Source organism: Desmodus rotundus, chromosome 1 (assembly GCF_022682495.2).
Source record: "Desmodus rotundus isolate HL8 chromosome 1, HLdesRot8A.1, whole genome shotgun sequence".
NCBI lineage: Eukaryota > Metazoa > Chordata > Mammalia > Chiroptera > Phyllostomidae > Desmodus > Desmodus rotundus.
Window position 1 is genome coordinate 54,862,724 of NC_071387.1, and position 19,791 is coordinate 54,882,514.

Genomic DNA, 19,791 nt, shown 5'->3' on the forward strand with positions numbered 1-19,791 from the left:
ATAATCATGCTAAACATTACTAGTGCCAGTTAACTCTTTCATGCCATAGTTCTGCTTAGAACTACTTGCAGGTTTTCTGATGTATTTTTCAATAAATCTAGATGATGATTGTCCAACTGCCTCAAAAGTATTCAAAGCATCAGATTCATCAGAAGCAGTTGAAGCTTTCCAGCTAACCCCTCAACAGCAACATCTAATTAGAGAAGATCATCAAAACCAGAAACTATGGGATGAAGTGCTTGTACATCTTGTGGAAGGACCAGTAAGTACTTTTTTCTTTTTCATATCATTACATACCTTTATTTCCTAACTTTATTTTTAAGTACAGTTGACATTCAATATTATATTAGTGTCAGGTGTACAACACAGTGATTAGACATTTATATACCTGGCCACCATAGACCTAGTAATCATCTGTCACCATACATAGTTATTATAAGATTTTTTAAAATATATTTTATTGATTATGCTATTACAGTTGTCCCATTTTACCCCCTTCACTCCCCTCCACCCTGCCCATCCCCTCCCACCCATATTCCCCCCCGCCACCTTTAGTTCATGTCCATGTGTCATACATATAAGTTCTTTGGCTTCTACATTTCCTATACTATTCTTACCCTCCCTCTATTTTCTACCTACCATTTATGCTACTTATTCTCTCTACCTTTCCCCCTCTCTTCCCCTCCCGCTCCCCTGTTGATAACCCTCCATGTGAGCTCCATTTCTGTGGTTCTGTTCCTGTTTTAGTTGTCTGCTTAGTTTGCTTTTGTCTTTGTTTTAGGTGTGGTTGTTAATAACTGACTTTGCTGTCATTTTACTGTTTATATTTTTTTATCTTCTTTTTCTTAGATAAATCCCTTTAACATTTCATATAATCAGGGCTTGGTGATGATGAACTCCTTTAACTTGACCTTATCTGAGAAGCACTTTATCTGCCCTTCCATTCTAAATGAAAGCTTTGCTGGATAGAGCAATCTTGGATGTAGGTCCTTGCCTTTCATGACTTGGAATACTTCTTGCCAGCCCCTTCTTTCCTGTAAGGTCTCTTTTGAGAAATCAGCTGACAGTCTTATGGGAACTCCCTTGTAGGTAACTGTGTCCTTTTGTCTTGCTGCTTCTAAGATTCTCTCCTTCTCTTTAATCTTGGGGAATGTAATTATGATGTACCTTGGTGTGTTCCTCCTTGGGTCCAACTTCTTTGGGACTCTCTGAGCTTTCTGGACTCCCTGGAAGTCTATTTCCTTTGCCAGATTGGGAAGTTCTCCTTCATTATTTGTTCAAATAAGTTTTCAATTTTTTGTTCTTACTCTTCTCCTTCTGGCACCCCTATGAATCGGATGTTGGAACGTTTAAAGATGTCCTGGAGGTTCCTGGAGCCTCTCCTCATTTTTTTGAATTCTTATTGCTTCATTCTTTTCTGGTTGGATGTTTCTTTCTTCCTTCTGCTCCAAACCATTGATTTGATTCCCAGTTTCCTTCCCATCACTATTGGTTCCCCGTACAGTTTCCTGTGTTTCTCTTAGCATAGCCTTCATTTTTTCATCTAATTTGTGACCAAATTCAACCAAATCTATGAGCATCCTGATTACCAGTGTTTTGAACTGTGCCTCTGATAGGTTGGCTATCTCTTCATTGCTTAGTTGTATTTTTTCTGGAGCTTTGATCTGTTCTTTCATTTGGGCCTTTTTTTTTTTTTTTTTTTTTTTTTTTTTTTTTTTTTTTTTTTTTTTTTTTTTTGGTCTTGGTTTGCCCGTTATGTAAAGTGGCGGGGCCTTAGGTGTTCACCAAGGTGGGGCAACCCATGTCACTGCTCTGTGACGCTGTATGTGGGGAAGGGGTCAAAGAGGAAACAGTGGCGCTTGCTCTGCTCTCTGCTGGATTTCTGTCACTTCCCCTGCTACCCACAATCAAATTGGGCCCTTCTGGTGTTGATTACCAGTGTGTGGTTTTGTGTATGTTCTAGGACCCTGTGGGTCTCTCCAGCGAACTCTCCTGTGAGTCTGGGAGTTTCTCCCACTGCTACCTCAACCCCCACAGGTGTTTTCAATCAATGTGGTTCAATCAGTGTGGTTTGAGGCTTTATTTCCACGTGCTGGAGCCCTGGGTTGTGTGGTCTGTTGTTGGGTCCACCAGCTGCTGCCTTGCCTGCCCTGCTCCACAATCCACTGCCTCACTGGGTCCGCCAGCTGCTGTCTTGCTGCGAGTTCTCTCCCCCATCTCCTCCGGACTGCCCATCTCCACCCCTCCTAGCAGTATGGATGAATGTGTCTTCTTTAACTCTTTGGTTGTCGGACTTCCATACAGTTCAATTTTTGTCAGTTCTGGTTGTTTTTTGTTTTTAAATTGTTGTTCTTCTTTTGGTTGTGTCTACCTATGCTTCCATCTTGGGCGGAAGTCCTTAGATTTTTTATAATAATGTCCTGATATTAATAAATGGTGGAAAATAATTTCCCTATGAAGTATTATTTTTCACAAGCCAGTTAAAACTTGATCCTTTAATCTTTTCATCCAGTGCCTCCAGCTTTCAGAAACAATCTGAGGCAGAACTTAAATGCTTTTAAATTTATTTTAGACCTCTTAAATATTGGTCTCTGACCTCCCTGTGCCTGATCCTAATAATTAATGTTGAGGTACTTTCATGGGAAAAATTTTCAGTTGTGGAACATACTCAAGTTAATCTAAAAGTCATTAAGAGAGTGTTTTGTTTGTTTCTATTTTTTTATTGTTGTGCCGTTACAATTGTCCCCATTTTTCCCCCAGTTGTTCTCCCCTGCCCTGTCTAACCCCTGCTCCCAAAAACAATCCCTTCCCCATTGTCCTTGTCCATGGGTCCTTTGTACATGTTCCCCTTCTTTCTCCTGTTGTCCCCTTCTCCCCTCCTCTCTGGCCAGTGTCAATTTTTTTCTTTTATTTCCATGCCTCTGGTTCTTTTTTTCTTGTTTGTTTTGTTGATTGGATTCCATTTATAGGTGAGATCATGTGGTATTTGTCTTTCACCACCTGGCTTATTTCACTTACCATAATGCTCTCCACATCCATCCATGCTGTTGGGAAGGGTAGGAGCTCCTTCTTTCTGCTGCATAGGATTTTATTGTGTAAATGTACCACCGTTTTTTGATCCACATATTTACTGATGGGCACTTCAGCTATCTCCAGCACTTAGCTATTGTAAATTGTGCTGTTATGAACATAAGGGTACATAGGTTCTTTTGAATTGGTGTTTTAGGATTCTTAGGGTATAATCCCAGCAGTGGAATCTCTGGATCAAAAGGCAGTTCCATTTTTAGTTCTTTGAGGAAATTCCATGCTGTTTTCTACAGTGGCTGCACCAGTCTGCATTCCCACCAACAGTGCACTAGGGTTCCCTTTTCTCCACAACCTCGCCAACACTTGTTTGTTGATTTGTTTATGTTGGCCATTCTGACCTGTGTGAGGTGGTATCTCATTGTGGTTTTAATTTGCATCTCTCTGATGGCTAGTGATGTTGAACATCCTTTAATATATGTATGGGCCCTCTGTATGTCCTCCTTGGAGAAGTGTCTGTTCTGGTTCTTTGCCCATTTTTTATTTGGATTATTTGTCTTCCTAGTGTGGAGTCGTGTGAGTTCTTTATATATTTTGGAGATCAGGCCTTTGTCTGAGGTATCATTGGCGAATATGTTCTCCCATACAGTTTGTTCCCTTTTTATTTTGCTAATGTTTTCTTTAACCGTGCAGTAGCTTTTATTTTGATGAATTCCCCTTTGTTTATTCTTTCCTTTATATCCCTTGCCCTAGGACATATATCATTGAAAATATTGTTACATGGGATATCTGAAATTTTACTGCCTGTGTTTTCCCTTGTATCCATCATGAGTTTATTCTGGTGTATGGTATAAGTTGTGGTCTAGTTTCATTTTTTTGCGTGTACCTGTCCAGATCTCCCAACACCATTTATCAAAGAGGCTATTTTTACTCCATTCTATGCTCCTGGCCCCTTTGTCAAATGTTAATTGGCCATAGAGACTTGGCTTTATTTCTGGGCTCTCTATTCTGTTCCATTGATCTATGTGTCTGTTCTTATGCCAGTACCAGAGTGTTTTGATTACAGTGGCCTTGTAGTATAGTTTGATATCAGCTATTGTGATCCCTCCTACTTTGTTGTTCTTTCTCAAAATTGCTGCAGCAATTCGGGGTCATTTATGGTTCCATATAAATTTTTGAAATGTTCAGATCTGTGAAATATGTCATTGGTACTTTAATAGGGATTGCATTGAATGTATAAATTGCTTTGGGTAGTATGTACATTTTGATGATGTTAATTCATCTAATCCATGAGCATGGTACATACTTCCATTTGTTTGTGCCGTCCTTAATTTCTTTCTTCAGTTGTGTAGTTTTCTGAGTACAAGTCTTTTACCTCCTTGCTTAAGTTTATTCCTAGGTACTTTATTTTTCTTGCTCTGGTAATTGGGATTTTCTTTCTTAATTTCTGTTTCTGATATTTCATTGTTGGTGTACAAAAATGCCTTCAATTTCTTAACATTGACTTTGAATCCCCCTGTTTTGCCAAATTCATTTATTAGGTCAAATAGTTTTTTGGTGGAGTCTCTAGGGTTTTCTGTGTACACTGTCAGGTCATTTGCAAACAATGACAGTTTTTCTTACTTACTCCTTTCCAATTTGGATGCCTTTTATTTCCTTTTATTTTCTGATCCCTATGGCTAGAATTTCCAATACTGTGTTGACTAGAAGTGGTAAAAGCAGACACTCTTGTCTTGTGCCTGATCTTAGGGGAAAGCTTTTAGTTTTTGCCTAGTGAGTATGATGTTGGCTGTAGGTTTCTCGTGTATGGCCTTTATTATGTGGAGGAATGCTCCCTCTATTCCCACTTGGCTGGGTGTTTTTCTCATAAATGGGTGCTGTATCTTATCAAATGCTTTTCTGCATCAGTTGATATGATCATGTGATTTTTGTCTTTCATTTTGTTTATGTGGTGTATTATGTTTGTTGATTTGCAAATATTGTACTATCCTCACACTCCTGGGATGAATCCCACTTGATCATGGTGTATGATCTTTTTAATGTATTGCTGGATCTGGTTTGCCAATATTTTGTTGAGGATTTTGGCATCTGTGTTCATCAATGGTATTGGCCTGTAGTTTTCTTTCTTTCTTGTGTCTTTATCTGGTTTTGCAATTAGGATGATGCTGACCTTGTAAAAAGAGATTGGGATTCTTCCCTCTTCTTGGATTTCTTGCAATAAGGAGAGTTTTTGTTATATTTCAGTTATCTGATAGCATTAAGTCTTATGCAATTCAGCACAATTTTAATGCCTATGTGTTCAACCTAGAAGTAAATAAACCAGCATTGATGTGTTTAAATATTTCATATGTTTTGGACTTTTTTTTCTTTTGTGGGGGGGGTAATTATAAAATTTGAAAGTGAAAAGGAATAAGAGAGTTAACTGATGTGTGGATTTTGTATTAAGCTGTTTTGCAAACAAAGCTTTCTTATCTGATACCCAAAGCTTACAGGTTTCAAATATAAATTTCTTGCTTGCTCACTTGCTTTTATTGTCTTAAATTTTGCTTATAAATTCAAATCATCTATTTTATTAGATATTAACCTCTTATCATGTGTAATATAGTTACTTTTCTGCTTTTTTTCCAAAGTATTGTGATGTGCAGCTATTGTTGGTGACCTCTAGTATTCTCTCTTAAAATTCCAAATTATCTCATCATGTTTTAGTCATATCTTCTTTCCAGGTTTCTTTTTATTTCTCTCTGCATTAGCCAGAACTTCTCGTGTGTCTGATGTGGGATATTAATGAATATCTATGTGCTTTCTATCTATATTTAAAGGGAACTCTCATAGAGTTTTTGCATTGCTTTTTGTTTCAGAAATAGTCATTATTATTATATTAAGGAAGAATCTTCCTGGTACAATTGTTAAACTTTTAAAAATGGGTAAGATTTATCACATACCCTTTGGATTTATATTGCAGTCATCATTTCCTTTGCCTAGAAATGTGATATGTTGGGTTATCCTTGGTAGTATGGGGTTTATGTGTGTGGCAGGCAGAAGTAAAAGTGATTTAGCTCTGTGAGAAGTGTTATTTGATTTTTAGCCAAGAAACCCAGGCATAAAAAGAGCCTGACTCTGATAGAGTAAGATACAGCAAGCAATTACTCATGGTCTAATTACACTCTGGTTGGGGAGGATACAGCTGGTTAGTGATAAGTCAGGTGAGTTCTAGCTGTGGGTGGGCAAGTGACAAAGTAGCAGGTATCAGTGAAGAGCCACCTGAGTACACACAGAAGTTCTTTTGCACATCTGTTGTCTTGGTTGCACGTGTGTATTATGCTTCAATGTGAGGCTTTTAATATGTATATTCTATTATTAATGAAAAAAAATTACCAGCCCTGGCTGGTGTGGCTCAGTGGATTGAGTGCTGGCTTGTGAACCAAAGGGTCACGGGTTCAATTTCCAATAAGGGCACATGCCTGGGTTTTGGGCCAGGTCCCCAGTAGAGGGGCACATGAGAGGCAACCACACAACGATGTTTCTTCCCTCTCTTTCTCCTTCCCTTCTTCAGTCTCTAAAAATAAATAAATAAAATGTTTTTTTTAAAAAAAAATTATATCAAAGTGGTCGAATCCTGTGAGACTTAGCAAGGATGTACAAATCAAGTATACTGTTCAACCTTTTCTTTCAGTATAACTTCTATATGAAATCAAGTCATCAGTTGACAATTCTCAAACCAAAAAAAAAGGGCTCCCCGCCGCAGCCCCCCCCAAAAAACAGTACTGCCTGCTTGTGGAAGGATCTTACCTGTGTGAGTCAGATGACTGTGCTGTAGCTTCTAGTGATTACTCTGGACATTATGTACTATTATTGAATGCCCTGGGCAGGTTTTATGCACATTCTCTTCAGATAAGCCAGGAACACATTTATTAAGCCACAAAATCAGGTGTTGGCCATGGTGACTTTTAGATAAATGAACATATATATAATATATGCATTTATATCCAAACACCTTCCCAAGGCCCTACAAGATCTGTTATCCCTACCTACCTCTGCAGTCCCCTCATGCTGCTCTCTCAGGCCCTACTTGCTTTGGCTACAGTGATCTGTGTTTTTTAACACAGAGCCCATTCTGGCTGCTAGGCCTTTATACACTGGAATTCTCTCTCTACATCTTCATGTGGCTCACTCCCTCAGATCCTGTAAGTCTCTGCAGTAGCATTACACTTCTCAGAGAGGCCTTCACTGGCTACCCTTGCTAAGGTAGTCTTTACTCTGTTGCTTCAATTTGCCGTGTTTCTTTAGTTATTACTATCTGAAATTGAATTTTTTTTAGTAAGCTCTCCTAAAGGAATATAAAATTCCATGAGAGCAGGGACTTGGCCCTTTTGTTACTGCTATGTAGCACATTATGGCAACTCAAAATACCACTAGTACATATACTTATATTGTGGGTACTACAGAGGGGAAATACCGGTCATTAACAAAGGCATTTGTCCGGGAGAAGGTACCTGGTGCTGAGTTTGTAATTTTTGCCATGTCTCCCCTAACTGGTATATTCTTTCAGTGTGTTGCGCACTACTTTGTTGATAATTCACTTGACTTTCACAATCTACATTTATAAATAAGTTAGTATCAGAACATAACTTTGAAATGGGATCTTTGATTTTTCTTTGAGATATAATTGACGTAAAACATAGTGGTAGTTTCAGTGTACACGACCAAATGACTCGATATTTGTGTATGTTGCAAAATGGTCACTGTAATAAGTCTAGTTAACATCTGTAACCATACATAGTTACAAAAAATTTTTTCTTGTGATAAGACCTTTTAAGATTTACTTTCTTAGCAACTTTCAGCTATGCAGTATTGTTAACTAGAGTCACTCTGCTGCACATTATATCACCAGGAGTTATTTTTATAATAGGAAGTTTGTACCTTCTGACTCTGCAACAATTTTGCCTACCCCCAACCCACCTCTGGCAACCACTAATTTGTTCTCTTTATCTATGAAGTTAGGTTTGTTTAGATTCCACATACAAATGAGATCATATGGTATTTGTTTGTACTTTGGGATCTTTGTTTTTTTAGTTTTACTTGAAATTATAAATACTACTTTTTCTATTAACATAAAAGAAGAACATAAAATATACTTCCTTACTACCAAAAATAACTGAATGGAGGATTATCCTTATGAGTATTCAACAAACTGCTAATCCTCCTAGTTTAAAAAATCTTTTTTTTAATTTTTATTCTTAGAGGGGATGGGAGGGAGAGAAACACAAATGTGTGAGAGATACATCCATCAGTTGCCTCTCGCACGCCACCAACTGGGGGACCTGACCTGCAACCCAGGCCTGTGCCCTGACTGGGGATTGAACTGTTGACCATTTGGTTCGCAGGCCACCACTCAGTCCACTGAGCCACACCAGCCAGGGTTTATCTTTTTAGTTTAAAAGTAACTAACAGCTTGGGTAAAATGGAACTAGTAATGGTTTTGAAGAGTAAAAAATACCCATATTAAAGTTTTGTAGCAAAAGACTGAACAAATAATGCATGTCCATGTACTGGAATACCATGCAGCTTCTTGAAAAATGTATGTAATGACCTTGAGACAAGTCTATAATTTTTTTTTAAATATATTTATTGATTATGCTATTACAGTTGTCCCATTTCCCCCCACACTCCACTCCATCCTGCCCACCCCCCTCCCTCCCACACTCCCCCCCATAGTTCATGTCCATGGGTCATACTTATAAGTTCTTTGGCTTCTACATTTCCTACACTATTTTTACCCTCCCCCTGTCTATTTTCCACCTATCATCTATGCTACTTATTCTCTGTACCTTTACCCCCTCTCCCCCTCCCACTCCCTTATTGACAACCCTCATGTTCTAGTTGTTTGCATAGTTTGCTCTCGTTTTTGTTTTATGTGTGGCCGTTAATAACTGAGTTTGCTGTCATTTTTACTGTTCATATTTTTTATCTTCTTTTTCTTAAGTAACTCCCTTTAACATTTCATATAATAAGGGCTTGGTGATGATGAGCTTCTTTAACTTGACCTTATCTGAGAAGCACTTTATCTTCCCTTCCATTCTAAATGATAGCTTTGCTGGATACAGTAATCTTGGATGTAGGTCCTTGCGTTTAATCTTGGGTAATGTAATTATGATGTGCCTTGGTGTGTTCCTCCTTGGGTCTAGCTTCTTTGGGACTCTCTGAGCTTCCTGGACTTCCCGGAAGTCTATTTCCTTTGCCAGATCGGGGAAGTTCTCTATTATTTGTTCAAATAAGTTTTCAATTTTTTGTTCTTACTCTTCTCCTTCTGGCACCCCTATAATTCGGATGTTGGAATGTTTCAAGGTGTCCTGGAGGTTCCTAAGCCTCTCCTCATTTTTCCAAGTTCTTGTTTCTTCATTCTTTTCTGGTTGGATGTTTCTTTCTTCCTTCTGGTCCACACCGTTGATTTGAGTCCCAGTTTCCTTCTCATCACTATTGGTTCCCTGTACATTTTCCTTTGTTTCTCTTAGCATAGGCTTCATTTTTTCATCTGTTTTTCGAACAGATTCAACCAAGTCTGTGAGCATATTGATAACCAGTGCTTTGAACTGTGCATCCAATAGGTTGGCTATCTCTTCGTTGCTTAGTTGTATTTTTTCTGGAGCTTTGAAGTGTTCTATCATTTGGGCCATTTTTTTGTTTGTTTGTTTGTCTTGGCGCGTCTGTTACTTTAAGGGGCAGAGCCTTAGGTGTTCACCGGGGCAGGGTAATGCTGGTTGCTGCGCTGTGACGCTGTACGTGGGGGAGGGGCCGAGTGGGAGCAATGGCGCCGGCCTCACTCTCCTCTGGCTTTCAATCTTTCACTCCCGTACCCACAATCAAACTGGGCCCCTCTGGTGCTGGTTCCCGAGTAAGTGGGCCTGTGCACACTCTAGGCCCCTGTGGGTCTCTCCAATGACCTCTCCTGTGAGGCTGGGAGTCTCTCCCGCTGCTGCCCCAACCCCCAGGGGCGCTTTCAATCAGAGGTTTGAGGCTTTATTTCCCTGAGCTGGAGCCCTGGGTTGCACGGTCTGCTTTGCTGCCCACCGTTCGTCCGGTTTATCTGTGGGCGAATGTGGTGCCGCAGGGTGCTACCCCCCACTCTCCGCCACTCTGAGTCCGACCCTCTGGGTTTATCTGTGCAAATGTGGGGCCGCAGGGTCTGCTAGTGCTTGGACTGCCTGCGCCATTTGTCCCACACTCTGCCAGTCTCAGTCCTGCCACAGCCACACGAGTCCTCTCCACCCCGGTGCCTGTCTCCGCCCCTCCTACCAGTCTGGATGAATGTTTATTTTCTATTTCCTTGGTGTCAGTCCCCCTTGCTGTTCGATTCTCTGTCAGTTCTGGTTGTGCGAGGAGGCGCAGTGTGTCTACCTACGCTGCCATCAATATAATTTTCTTAATGAAAAAATAATCTCTGGAATGTGAGGTTGGGGCAGGGCACTTACATTTTAATGCTATATGTCTGCCTTTGCAACCTTTCCAACCCAATCCTAAGATTTAAAACTAATACGTATATCTAATGAAATGGGGTTTTTTCCAATTTCCATTATATATTTGCTAGTCATTACAATCACTACTTGATTTTTTTTAATAGAAAATGTACTGGATGTGATGAAGACACTTTTTGAATTTTATTAACATATTATGAAATGCTAACCTTTTTTTCTTCCCTTTTGGGTACCATCTAGAATTTTCTTAAAAAATTGGAACAATCTTTTATGTGTGTGTGCTGCCAGGAACTAGTTTACCAGCCTGTGACAACAGATTGCCTCCACAATGTCTGTAAAGTAAGTAGAATTTCTTTATCATTTTCTCTTATTAGGCCAGAAAGCACACTAACCTCCAAACCTGTTTGTAGCATGTGAAGAAGCATTTTTCCATAGAACAGAATAGTAATAGAATTTTGTCTGCTCACAAGCACTAAATTACATCTTGGTGGTAAATGCATGTTTTATTAGACAGTAATAGTAATTCAAATATATATAGTTGCGGTAGTCTGTCGTGTCTGCCATTGTGGGGAGGGGTTGAAATGGAGAAGAGAGAGTGAGATGTCATTGCTTTTTTCTCTTAGAGCTTTTATATGTTTCATATAGCATAATGCAAACTGAACTGAAGTAGTGCCATGTACTTAATGGAATCTTAAACTAATTCTATCTGGCAGCATGCCCAGAGAAGTTAATATTGTGTTATTGGTGTGGTGTGAAAGGAAAATATGAGTTATAGTAAAAATAAGGTGGGAATCTTGCTCTATTGCTTGGTTTTTCGCCCTGACCTAACTTCCACAGTTTAGTCTCTTTCTGTAAAATGGAAACAACCATCCACCTATGTGTTTGTGCTTGGCCTTGAGTTAGTTAACTGTGTAATATACTTAGTACTTTTTAAATATATTTTTGGAAGACACATATATATGTTAAGTGATTTGATAAAATATATAACTTAGTTCTAAGCAGGGGAATCCTGAGTTGTTTTTTTTCTTTAGTGTTTAACTAGAAAAGAACACTATTAAAATCCAGCCTAGAAGATGAGGCTAGTGAGAACCATAGTCTCTAACACCCTCATTCCATTGGATGAGTAGATTAAAGCATACAAAAGTTAAGTCATTTACCTGAAGTCTCACAGTGCGTGTTAGAATATCGATTTTCAACCAGCGCACCACAAGAATTTTTAAAACATGCAGTACCTTACTACTTAGTCAAGGCCACTGACCCCTTTCCCCTTAAATTGTCGAATTAAAAAATGACAACAGCCAACACAACAATACCTGTCTGGTGTGAATGCCCTGTCCTGAGCCATAAATATATGTAGGTCATATAATAGAGTTGCATCTGATTGTTTAATTCTTGGAACCAGAAATTCTTTTATTATATAAATACAGGCACTTTTTTTTTTTCTTTTTTTGGTCACTTTGGAGCAAAAAGGATAGTAATTACTATTTTATTTTTGTGTAAATCTACCAAACTTATACCTATGTACCAATCAGCAAAAATATATATCTTTTGATGTGTTGCAGAATTTTAGTGATTAGCTTAGGTGTGACATGAAATGAAACAGGTTGAAAAATCACTGTGCTAGAGATAGAATTAAAGCCATATCTGTAGTCGAGTGTCCATAGGTATTATGGATGCCAGGCCTTTACAGTTATTCATCTTTTGGGGGGTTCTTTTTGTGGCCAAACAATGTTTCTAGTGTCTATTTAAAAGCATAAGTTGTTGAGTACTTTTCTACATGCTTTACCCTCAGATGCAATTGGGTGTATTTTTGGTTTTTTGGTTTTGTTGTGTTTTGCCTTAGGATTGTTTACAGCGTTCCTTTAAGGCTCAAGTTTTCTCCTGCCCTGCTTGCCGACATGATCTTGGCCAGAATTACATCATGATTCCCAATGAGATTCTGCAGACTCTACTTGACCTGTTCTTCCCTGGCTATAGCAAAGGACGATGATCTGTCTACTTCCACTGTGTTGCTCCTGGTGAATTTTTTGGACAATAAAGAATCTAAAATGGTTGGGGGTGGGTGGGGGTGGAAGCAATGATGGACCATATCTCTCATGTTCTGAAGCAGCTAATCCTCTTTCCTACATAGCCATCATCTTGTGTGTGTAGTAAGAGGCCCATTTCTCAACTGTCTTTTAAATATCAAAAGGTAGTTCCTGTCAGTAACAACTAGTTGTAATGAGTTAAAGTCAAAGCCTCAACTCTAGTTGTATCCAAGTTATGATTTATTTTGCAACTACCTCAGGACAGAAAAGATTTATGGGGGTTTTTTAAATCATTGAATAATTAGTTAAATGAAATTTTAGCTACACACTGCCTCCCAAATATTAGTTGTGCCTCGTTCATGTAATTTGATTTTACAGAAAAGGAAATGACACTTGAGATCATTGGAATGAACACAGCTTCTGTAATGTGTATAACACAAGTTTAATATCTTCCATTACAATGTGTGTTTTGCAAGGGCAGGTTCATTTTTTAGCCCATTTTGTGAGCTCCATTGTGCTTTTTTCTGGTGTTTTATGCAAGTTGACTACTAATGATTAATGAGAACAATATGAATGCATTGTTGCTGCATTAGTGTAATGTGGTGTGGTTTTGCACTTAAAAGAGGTATTCGGATGCTCTAATTGTAAATGTTTATGAAAAGCCTCTTCTGTACTAGTCAAACTGCTTTTAGTGAGTCTCACCAGTGGGTTTACAGCTGCAGAGCATTGAGGACTGGGCTGACTTTTGAGAGGGCTGAAATTGCTTCATATTGTGATCCTAAATTTTATATTCACTATATCCCCTAAAGTATACCTTAATAAATATTTTATGACTAGCAAAATAGCTCATCTTGCTTCACTGTTTTACATTTCTCTGGCTTATAGTATGTTCTTTGAAGAATCAGTCATTTCCAGAGTATTTCATTGTATGTTTTTACTGAAACAGACATCTCACACAATTTTTCACTCTTGATTTTTTGGCAATGAGAATTAATAGAAAATCTTAAGCACTAAGGACAGATTTCATCCTACATATGTTTTTTTTTTTTTCAATTTTACTAAATTAGAAACTTTTTCAATGTAACAACATGATGTGTTTATAACAACTTCAGTCTTATGTCAATTTTAGCATAATCAATACTACTTATTTCACAGACACAAAAATATTCTAAAACAGTTCTTGTCTCTGTAGCTGTATTGTTATGTTTTAATTAAAGTTTTAATTTTATTGAGTCTGTTTTCCTACCCCTGAATTCAGAGCCATATATATAGCCAATATTTACTAAATATTTGCCTTGCACTAGTCACTTGTATGTTTTTATGTGTATGCATTTAATCCTACTGACAATCCTCAAAGGCAGATGCTGTTATCCCCATCTATGGGTGAGTATCAAAAGCAAAGAAAAGTTAAGAAACTTTCCAAAGTTCATACACCAAGGAAGTGGCAGAGCTGTAAATTTAGGCAATCTGAGTCCAGCCAGACCTGGCAATCTCTACTTTTGGACTGTATATGCTCTTTCACATTTCAATATGAGCCAAACTAATTTCAGTGCTTTTCCTGCATTCAATTAAATTCAAAACCAGGTTCTGGTTTATAGTATAGTGATTGGAGCTGTTGTCACTTAGGACTAGTTATAAACATTGGAATCATTTTTATTTTGAAGAATCAAATTTAAATCAAATCAAAAATAGAACGTTAAATTGCATCATCTGGTGTTGCAGTTACCTCCTGCATTGGCCACATCTCTGCGTGGAGGGCAGGGAGTGTCTCCCAGATCAGCTGCTTACACTGGTTTGGTTCTACCACCTGTTAGTAAGATAAGTGATTCCCTCACTTACACTATATAGTGTCTTAACTCTGCTTATAACGTGATAGACTAGGAAACAAAGCTGATGACAGCTTAACATGTTCAGAAGCGTCAAGTATGGTCTGAAACTAAGCAATTTTATGTTGCTCTTAAACTTTTTTAAAGACTTTGTTTTTTTACATAAATATTTCAATTTCTATCTGAAAGATACAGACTTTTAGAAAGCATAACCACAATACCATCGTCACATGTGTATAGAAAGATTAATTCTAAAAAAAAGATTAATGCTAATGATATAAAGTACCTAGTAAATGTTCAAATGTCCATTGTTTCAAATGTCCTACATAGATATTTTAAGTTAGTTTCTTTGAATGAGGATCCAGATAAAGGATCTTGCGTTGTTATTTATTACTATAGCTTGTGTCTTTTAATCTGTATATAGTTCCTCAATCTTTGTTTTCTTTTACCTTTTACAATTTATGTGATGAAATTGTTCTGAAGTCTTTCTGGCAGAATAGATTTTTCTGATTATAACCACGTGGAATGGTTTAACCTGTTCCTCTTTATTTTCTGTAAATTGGTAGTTAGAATTCAAGCATGACCAGATTCAGATTTGATTTTTTTTTTTTTTTTTCCCAAGACTTAATAAGTTGTGTGGTTGTCCTTCAGAGGGTCCATCATATCTGGTTGTCTCTTTAGCTTAAGCTTGAAAGATGAGCTTTTCACTGGATTCTGTTACATTTAGTAGGCTACAATGATTACTTTAAGTACTCAGCCACTTTAATATGGGTAGGATTATTTTTGTTAATTTGTTCTAGTATAAGTCAGGCCTCTAGTTTTAGAGCTCACTTCTAAATAATATGGCTTAATCAACAAATATGTGCATGCTAGTATGTTTAAGGACAGTAGATAATCTTTCAGAAGTTGACAACCTAAAACACCCTTAGTTCTCTCACAGCCCTGTTCTGAGAATTTGGCTAACAGAACCCCCCCCGCCCCAACCCCATAACCTAAAGCTTTGGGTTTAAAGGTAGGTCATACTTACAGGAGCTGGGTAGAGATGTGCTCTGACTTACCTGCTGTCTGCTATTTCTTTCTTTGTCTATTGGGGATCAAATCTTTCCCCATTCTTCTTCAGAACTTTCTAAAAGACAGAGCTCATGGCTGTCTACCTAATTTTGAAGGAATTGAGTTTGATGGCCTGCTTGCTACCAGCTCACATTGGGAAGAGCTCTTCCTGCTTGTTCACTGTCTGCTGACTGGTCCCCATACCAGACCTTTAAATCCCTGAAGGAACTGATATTTAGTAACTTAGATTAATGAGGCATTGCAAGGGGAAAAAAAAGATTAAAACACCAGTCACTCAACACAAGGAAATAACAGCTAGCTAGAGGAACCAAACAGGATGACCAAACCAACTACTACTGAAGAAAATGAATGAAAAAATAGTTTTACAGCTATATCCTTATGTGTGAAAGTGCATTGCATTGATAGAAGAACAAGCTGCCATATGAAGAGTAATTTGAGATTAAAATTTTTAGAAATAAACATGATTTTGAAAAGAAATGCAATAGACAAAACAGAATGGATACTGCCAAGGTTTGAACATATCACTGAGTAATCCATTATATATGAATATCCTACGATATGTTTTATCTATTCATCTGCCGACAGTTATTTGGGTTGTTTCCACGATTTTGCTATTATAAATAAAGCTGCTATGAACCTTTGTGTATAAGTCTTTGAGAAATAGTTTGACAGTTTCTTACAAAATTAAATATATGCTTACCATACATATCAATTTCATATCAAAAAAAATGAGGTATTTCCAAAGTAGTTCATATCGTTTTATATTCCTGCCAGTAGTTTATGAGAGTTCTGGTTGCCCCACACACTAGCACTTTGTTTTGTTTTTTTCTTTTCATTGTACCTATTCTAGAGGGTTTCTGTAGGAGATGAAAGTGAGCTTAATATTTACTGACCAGAATGCCTATGGTCGTCATTTGTACTGTTCACCAGCTATTTCTGGGTCTCAAGTGCATTTGCTAGGATTGCATGTCCTGGCCTCCTTGTGGTTGGCTAGGCCATGTGATCAGTTGGTCAGTTAGTTGTGACAGAAAGGCTATGTCACTTCTAGGCAAAGCATTTCATTCCCTCCAGAATTTTATTTCCCCTCCCACGGAGACCAATAGCATCCAGATAGACCTTTCATACCAGCCTGGGATCCAGTGTGAGAATGATTCAGAGCCCCCAGCCAACTTGGCATGGTCATACAACATGAGTGAGAAGTAAATCTTTTAAGACCCTAAGGTTTTTGAGTTTTTAATACATGACCTAACCTCTCTTGGTGGATTGAAGCATTCCTAAATTCCTCAGCCTACCAGTAGCCAAGGAATTGAATTTTTTAATTGGTCTTTTAATAATAGAGAACTAGAGCTAACACTATTGATAAATTTGTTAATAGTGTTGTAGGCATCCTCTAAGATGCTCCAGTGATCTCTACCCACTGGTTCTTCATGCCCTGTTGTGATCTCCTCCCTTCTAGTGTGGGCTGGACTTACTAATTCTCTTATAATGAATAGAGTGCAGCAGAAGCGATAGGATGTCACTTTGAAAGTTAGGTTATAGAACTACTGTCTTCATGTTGGACAGCTTCTCTTGCTCCCTCTGAGAGAGGACAACTACTGTGTTTTGCACTGCTTTATGGAGAAGCCTGTGTAGCAAGAAACTACACGGCCAACAGCCAGCAAGGTCCTGAATCCACAGGAATGGAAGTGGGTTTTCACTCAGTCAAACCTTGAACACACATGGTTTCTGATAAATCTGCTGTTACTCATATTATGGCCCCTTATGGGTAATGTGTTATTTCTCTGTTTTTCTTTTCAAGACTGTTTACTTTGTCTTTAATTTTCAGAAATTTGGTGATGTGTTTGAGCATGGATTTTTTTTTGAAATCATCTCGTTTTGGGTTCACTTGGCTTCTTGAATCTAGAGTATATCTTATGTCAAACTTGGAAAGTTTCCAGTCATTTTTTTAAATATGATTCGATCCTGAATTCTTTCTCCTCATTTTCTGGAGCTCCAATGCATGAATGAATATTAGCTCTTCGTTATTGTCCCACAAGACAGATTCTGTTCCTTTTTCTTCAATTTATATTCTCTATTCAAATTAGATAATTCTCAGTCTGCAGTTTTACTCTTTGTCACCTTCAAGGGGGGACCAAAAAAAAACTATTAAAAAATGTGTATTCTTCCATGTTTATATTTCAGCCACCTTCAAAGCACTCCATTTGATGCAGTACATCTATCAAGACTTTTCTGCACTGCTAAAAGTTTTTAAACTCAATCAATTTTTATGCCTTTTAAAAGGTGCTTCTGACATTTTTTGTTTCACCTCTTCCACATCGGCAAAATCTTTCCCTTTGAGGACTTTTTTTCATCCAGGGAAACAAAAAGTTACTCTGGCAGTGAATAGGGTGGGTGGGGCAGGGGGTCATACCATTTTTGGCCAAAAACTAGTGAACATTCAGCTCCTTGTGGGCAGGTGTGCTCGTAAATCCCCCATCATGAAATGGGCAAACACTTTGAACAACTATTCAAAAAAATTTCACTGAAGCCAAATGTGGCCTCTCACACCACCAGCTGGTACACTGATGCTCACCTAGCAGGGGAAGCCGGTACTACAAGGGTCCTTCCCTCCAGAAGATAATTCTGGGTTTGGGGGGGGGGTACCACCTCATACAGTCTGCTGCTGAGCAGAATGTAATTTTTTTGGTTTGTATTGTTTTGGTTATTGTATTTTTTTCTGAAATTTCCATTTTGGTCTTCTAGTATCTTATTCAAGTTGAGATTTTCCTGGTTCTCAATATGAATAATTTTGCATTGAATCCTGCACCTTTTGAGTGTTATGAGAATATTGTTTCTATTTAAACTTGTTTTGTAAGAGAAATTCTGTTCATTTTTATCTTTCAGTTCAGAATTCAGGTTCTAGCCCAGTTTTGTGGTTCAGTGTCAATTTAATTTTCAAAGTCTTTGCAGTGTTATTCTGATCTGCCCCCACCTGGATGCTGCTACCCAGAGACCAATCTGAAACCTGGACAGTCCCCTCATAGTTCATTTTGCTGTATTGATTATGGTCAGTTTCCTGTATGGGATGCTTAAGGGTCCGTTCAGGACAACATGCAGATTTCCAGCTCCCTTCTCTTTGTAATCATCCCCCAGTCTCTAGCTGGGACTGTGACGGTGCTGCCTCTTTGCAGCTTAGGGCAGGGATGGTTCACAGGGCTCTTCCCAGTCTCAGTGCCAGGGGGATGGGTGTTTACTTGGAGTGGAGCAGGTACAATCAAACGGGTTTTTTCCTACAGGTCACCTTTTTATCATATCTTTGGCTTGTAAGAGCAGGCTTTTTTCCCCTTGGGTCCAATGATGTTTTGGGACTGTAGGTTTCCCTTGTACCTACACCAAAAGAAGGCAAAAGAAATACTCCAGGAAACTTCCAGGTCATTCCTCAAATTCAAAACGCGTACCCAGGCCACCTTTTTTCACCTTTCCGAGTCTTTTGCTAATTACTTTGCGTGTTTTGCTGAGGGTTTTTAGCTGTACAGTAACTGCCCTCCCGCCACTATTTATGGTTTCACTTTCTGTGATTTGTCACCTGAGGTCAATTGCGGTCCAAAAATATTGAATGGAAAATTTCAAAAATAATTCATAAGTTTTTAATTGCACACTGTTCTGAGTGGCGTAATGAAGTCTCTTGCAGTCCGGGACTTGATTCATCCCTTTGTCCACACATCCATGTTGTTTACACGTCCTGCCCTTTCGTCACTCGGTAGCCACCATCTTGGTTTTCAGATCATCTGTAGCAGTGTCACAGTGCTTGTGTTCAAGTAGCAGTTATTTTACTTAATAACTGCCCCAACGTGCAAGAGTAGCGGTGCTGTTTATTTGGATATGCCAAAGAGAAGTCTTAACGTGCTTATTACCTTAAGTGAAAAACTATTTATGTTTAGGAAAACTCACAGTATATGTAGGTACTTTCTGTATTTTCAGGCATCCACTGGGCAACTTGGAATATTTACCCCTCAAATAAGGGAGGGTTTTTATATTTAGCAACTAAGAAATAGGGTGGAATATGTTTATGGCATCTTGTGTGGAACTCAGTCTCCCAAGTAGCTTTTCATAAACAGGCTTAACAACAAAGAAACTATTTGAGAGGAAATGAACGTTTATTAAGCACTTAAGTGTCAGATACTACACCAAATGATACTAAAACTTGCCAGCACTTCACTCCTAGTACGGATGTCCATGTTGAGCAGACTGTACTACCATGTCTTCAGGGCCCGAGGTGTGTGGCCTTGTGGCCAAGCATCTGCAGTGTCACATTGTCGGAGCCGTCATCGTACCCTGGGGTGCGCAGCTTTCTGTGAGTTTGCTGTGCCTGAGCCAAGAAAGAAGGCAGAC

At 38.5% G+C, this 19,791-nt stretch overlaps 1 protein-coding gene across 1 annotated transcript in view; it reads left to right on the forward strand.

The window, feature by feature from the left end:
• Nucleotides 1-15,337, forward strand: part of UHRF2 (ubiquitin like with PHD and ring finger domains 2) — a 101,811-nt gene extending 86,474 nt beyond the window's left edge. Inside the window, exons 14-16 of the mRNA XM_053924429.1 lie at nt 102-262; nt 10,737-10,835; nt 12,340-15,337. Of these exons, the coding sequence (XP_053780404.1) occupies nt 102-262; nt 10,737-10,835; nt 12,340-12,486 (407 nt within the window). The 3' untranslated portion in view covers nt 12,487-15,337. The remainder of the gene's footprint in view (nt 1-101; nt 263-10,736; nt 10,836-12,339) is intronic.
• The last annotated feature ends 4,454 nt before the right edge of the window (nt 15,338-19,791 follow it).